The sequence below is a fragment of the Phyllobates terribilis genome, unplaced genomic scaffold (assembly GCF_046119375.1).
Source record: "Phyllobates terribilis strain yellow unplaced genomic scaffold, ASM4611937v1 Scaffold_5762__1_contigs__length_49253, whole genome shotgun sequence".
NCBI lineage: Eukaryota > Metazoa > Chordata > Amphibia > Anura > Dendrobatidae > Phyllobates > Phyllobates terribilis.
Genome location: NW_027368507.1, coordinates 10118 through 15539, shown reverse-complemented (window position 1 = coordinate 15539; position 5422 = coordinate 10118). Strand labels below are relative to the sequence as shown.

Genomic DNA, 5422 nt, shown 5'->3' with positions numbered 1-5422 from the left:
GGATGATATTTACTCCCTTCGTCCCATAATCATCTTCCCCTTCTTATATGTTCACTATTCACACTCCAAGAGAATCTTCTCGATTTCTCTCAATGTATTTGAAAAAACATAGTCATGTGTGGTCTTGTTTATTCGTCTCAACGAGTACTTTTATAATATCCAAGCATTCCCCAAGCATTCACCTTTCATTAGTTAATCACTTTAATACTTTAAGAATTGAATACTCTTGGTTCCTCGTGGATTCAACACCAACTTGCCACTCTACTTCTGTAGAGGAGTAAAAGGGATTTACTTTGATTAGAGAGCCTAACGAGAAAAAAATTCTTCCAAAAATTCTGAACCTAATAGCGCCCAATGCAACGGCTCCTGGTGCAACAACAAGTACCAGTTTGACTTGGGGGGGTGGTGATTTAGTAGCAGTGGGTGGCAAGGTCGCTGCCTTATTGGGTAGAATGCCGTCAGCTCCCAAAGGCACCCCTCCCTTTCAAGAGGATTCGCGGGCACATTAGCATGGCGTACTCCTCCTGTTCGAACCGGGGCTCTTTGGGTTGCTAACTCAACGGTAGAGTACTCGGAAATCCAATCCACGAAATAATTTGATCTATGGACAGCGTCGTTGTGGTAAAGGTCGGCCATGGATTCAGCAGCAGTTCGAAAGTTAAGTAGGTCGTTTATCATCACAAATAGCAACACCGCCGATGTGTTGAAGGTTTATAAGTTTTTCTATGTAAGTTCATCATTGTCCATTTTGTTCAAAGCCTATATAACATTCGAACTTACATCATGTATAAATAATACATTGCTCTTCCGCCTCAGCTAATATGCTTAAGATCTTCATAATTCTGAATTGTATCAAAAGATGCTGACATGCTGTGAAAAGAACATTGCATAGCTTCAACTTATTATGTTTTACAGGCATGCTGAGAAAGTTCAGCTTGACAACAACATATACACCAAATAGATAATTTCTCTTCCTTAAATTCATTCTGAATTTAGCTTGTGTTGCTGAAGAAAATAAAGACCTTAAGCCTTAAGCTTATTTTGTTTGTACACCAAATAGCACTAAACCACTTAAATTCAGCTTCTACTAAAGCTTTAGGCTCTTAAGCAATACAATTCAGCTTGTACACCAAATAGCACTCAAGCCTTATGCAATACAGTAAACATAGCATGTTGTCATAATACAAGCAGGTACATTGCTAATTTATGCATGATTCAAGCAACTACAAAACATTAGCAACATGCTTGTTGTCATAATACGAGCAGGTACATTGCTAAGGACTTAAAATTGTACAATCAAACTCAGCTCCACTTGATCCTCTTATTTTACCTGATCTACGTTCCTATTTATCTCACCAAAAATTATTCATATGAACCTACAAGACTTTAACATGAACATGCAAAATTTTATGACCTAACATATGATATAGGTAAATCCAACATGATTTAATACACTTTACAATAAAATCATATAATATACGAGGGATTTGTAACCCACATCCATGTTTACAAACACATTGCTCTACTATTTGAGCTAATAGTTATGAAAAATTAATAAAAAACTAGCAAGGTCGATATGGAACCTCAATGTTAAAAGAGGGAACCTCATAGACACTATACATGAACTTTATAGTCAACATATATGAACCCAGTATAGCCTCAGGTTCTAGATACCCAATTAGGTAGTCATCAATCACTCCCTCATTTCTAGAAGACAAGCTTTATGGAACTTTCTTATGTGAACTACCTAGCATCACCAAACAATCTGCAAATCTACAATAGTGTTTTACCATTGAAAGTTGAGATGAAAAATGTGATGGGACAATAATTGAATAATTATGCACCCCATAGACATCATTTGAGTTACCGATTTCCAAAATCAAAAAAAATATTATAGTCACTAATGGATCGCGATATTTAATAACACGTTTAGCCAAGAATTATTCCTTTTGGGATGGGTTAATTAAGATTAGATCGAAGCAATCATAACAAAGTGAATCCGTTGTCCGTACAATCCACATGGTTAACGTGGTCTACATGACTGCGATACATGATTGAAACATGACCCCTTATTAGGTCCAATAAATAATCGACATCTAAAAACAACTAAAAAATCACTATCATTAGTGAAACTAGAGTAAAAAGCCACACTCGTCAAAGGCTGCTCCAGAAAGACTTGCAACAAGTAAAATAGACTTTAAGTTTAAGCAATGAACATGAAAGTGATCTAAGCTAGACCATAACAAAAAAATTTACACATCACACACATATGACAGAACCTAACATCCTATCTAACTTGGTCCACAAAGACACCAGCTTCTAATCCCTCCTAAGAAGTCCATGTTGTTGAATCATTAATTAATAAATTCACTAATCACAAGCTAGACGCACTTAGTAAACATAATTTTCATAACAGGATCATAACAAATACGAACATTCATAGCATTGTTGCACCCAACAATTAGACACTAAGCAGAGTGTGCAATTAATCACAAAAGACTAGCAAAGTTCATTAGCTTAAGCAGCTTAAATTTCATAAGCATTCATTAACCAGGAGAAAAACAACTGTCGTCAAAGATATAGAGAGACAGAAATCCAATCTTAGCAAAAACTATTGCATTTACTAATAAGCTGGTGCCTTTATTTCTGTAATCGTTCAAAGGTATTGTGTCAAGAACAAAACCTTGCGAGTTCAGTGAAAAGCAGCAAAGAGAGAGGAATTGAGGTGGTTGATCACGTTAACCTTTAAATTCAATCCAAAGTATCATGGCCGGAGCTTCGGACGCTGGAAGCTGCTTGACGGAATGCTGTGACGCCGGTGACTATCCACAATTTGAGGTGTAGTAGTAAATTCCATTGAAGCTCGAACTCAGACTTGCTCATTGCCGCCTAATTAATGGCCAGAGCTTTGAAGATGAAGTACCAAAGATTGAACGCCATAAAAAGCATTATCAGATCTCGCCAGATGAAGGCTCTTGACGAGATGAACACTGTCGCCGCCTCCACCTTCTCCGATGCGTTGGAAAACTTGAGGAGCAGATTCGCTCCGGTGCCGCCGACGAAGACGCGGATTAACGTGTGTCGTTTAGGTTAAAAACAAGACGTAGTGTCCTTTAAACGCGTGTCCGTCTGTTTCTTTGACTCTCTCTCCCGACATGGGCTAGATTTCCTCGAAAGTTACTACCCCACATTAGCCTTGTCGGGAATCACGCAGATCTAGATTAGAAGCAAACCAAGAGAGTGAGAGAGAGAGAAATGGAGATGAGGAAACGCCGGCGACTTCTGAAACCATCCCTCCGAACTCTGTTTCTCTCCATCTTGTCCTTCATCCTCTTCCTCTCCCACAATTCCCGGGTCTTCCGAATTATCCCAACATTCTCCTTCTCCGAGACCAACTTTATCAGCAGCAGCACCACATCCAGATCTTCCATTCTCCTCCTCCGGATTCAGAGCCGGATCCTGCTACCCAACTCCCTCCTGGTCTTCCTACACAAGGGTGGTCACTCCATTAATCATGTCCTGACCACCAGCCATGACATCGATTGCGTGTACCGCCACGGGCAGAGGCTGGCCTTCCACCCTGCCCTCACCGCTTCCGACTTCGACCACTTCCGGTGGATGCTCCGGTGCCCTCTCCCACCTGCGAATTACTCCTCCGCGGTCACCCTCCAATGGCACAATTCCCCGTCCCGGAGGAGGACCAGGATTCCTCCCGCCGCACTTGAGCCTCCCAAGTGGGATTGGGTTGCCTACGCCGCCGAGGTCGACGGACGCACGGCGGTAGTCTTCGTCAAGGGCCTCAATCTCCGCCCGGATAAGGACTACGATCCAAGACAATTCAGATGCCGTTTCCAATCGGGGAAGAGCAGTATGCTCACAACGGCAATTAGCGCAGCGCAGGAGGTCGTGCGGTGCCCTTTGCCTGATACATTAATAATCAACGACAAGGCTGTCAAAGTCTCAATTGACAGACGCCGCCGCCAATTGTTGCCCTCCATTGCTAGATTGTACGGGAATCAACTCAAGACTCAGAATCCGAATAAGCACCAGCTCTGTGCTTGCACAATGGTGTGGAATCAGGCTTCTGCGCTGCGAGAGTGGATAACATACCACGCATGGCTTGGTGTGGAGAGGTGGTTCGTATACGACAACAACAGCGACGATGGGTTGGGCGAGGAGATCGACAAGCTCAACTCTGATAACAACTACAACATTACAAGACACGCCTGGCCCTGGATAAAGTCCCAGGAGGCTGGCTTTTCACACTGTGTGCTCAGAGCTAAGAATCAATGCAGCTGGGTTGCTTTCTTCGACGTCGATGAATTCTTCTACTTCCCTCCACCCACAAAACACCACAACAACAACGACACTGCTAGTAGTACTACTATTAAGAAGGGCGGCGGTCTTAGGGAATTGGTGGCGGCAGCAGCAGCGGAGATCGGGGAGATAAGGACCAAATGTCATAGTTTTGGGCCGTCGGGGCTGACCACCAGGCCACGACATGGAGTGACAGTAGGGTACACGTGTAGATTACAGAGGCCAGAGAGGCACAAGTCCATAGTAAGGCCGGAGGCTGTAGACGACAACCTGATGAACGCCGTGCACCATTTCAGGCTAAGGGAAGGGTATGTGTTCCAGGACACGGGGGAGGGGACGGCGCTCATAAACCATTACAAGTACCAGGTCTGGGATGTCTTCAAGTCCAAATTCTCCAGGCGGGTCTCCACCTATGTGGCTGACTGGCAGGATAGTCAGAACGAAGGATCTAGAGATAGGGCACCTGGACTTGGCAACGACCCTGTACAGCCGCTCGATTGGAAGATGTGGTATTGTGAGGTTTGGGATACCGGTTTGAGGGATTTTGTTCTCGCTAACTTTGCTCATCTCAACACTGGATTGCTTCCTTGGGATACATAAACTACATACCAATTCTGTAGATAGAACACAGAGGTTTCTCATATGGGGATCATTGCTTCTTCTTCTTTTCCATAACAGTAAGGAGATACACACAGGTCACTTACCCATTTTTTTGACTTGTTACCAGTTACCACCCCCTGAATGTAATCTGTTATTCATCATATTCTTTTCCATTCTTTTATCAACTTAATATATAGTACTATAGACGCTGTCCAAATTTCAAGCTGGACAGAAGAATACCATCTTACATATACATTGTGTCTTATGAGGATCATATCATAATTCTTGCTAGCTCAATACCATCTTACTCCAGGCAATAAGCAGGAATACATCAGAATTCAGTTCAGGAGTTTTGAGCTAGCAAGAAATCATTGTATGCCACAATCTTAATAAAAAAGAGTAGGGAGAAGAAACACTATTCGGATCAACAAGCTCACCCCTAATTCCTAAACCTATTCCATGTCCCGTCCTCATGTTATATCCTTGCATATTCTTTTGACTATTC

General features: G+C 42.6%; 1 protein-coding gene across 1 annotated transcript; it reads left to right on the top strand.

Moving 5' to 3' along the window:
* Nucleotides 1-3255: 3255 nt before the first annotated feature.
* On the top strand, nucleotides 3256-4917 carry LOC141250470 (uncharacterized). The gene has a single exon (XM_073669983.1). The coding sequence runs from the start codon at nucleotides 3256-3258 to the stop codon at nucleotides 4915-4917; it is 1662 nt and encodes a 553-aa protein (XP_073526084.1).
* Nucleotides 4918-5422: the final 505 nt, after the last annotated feature.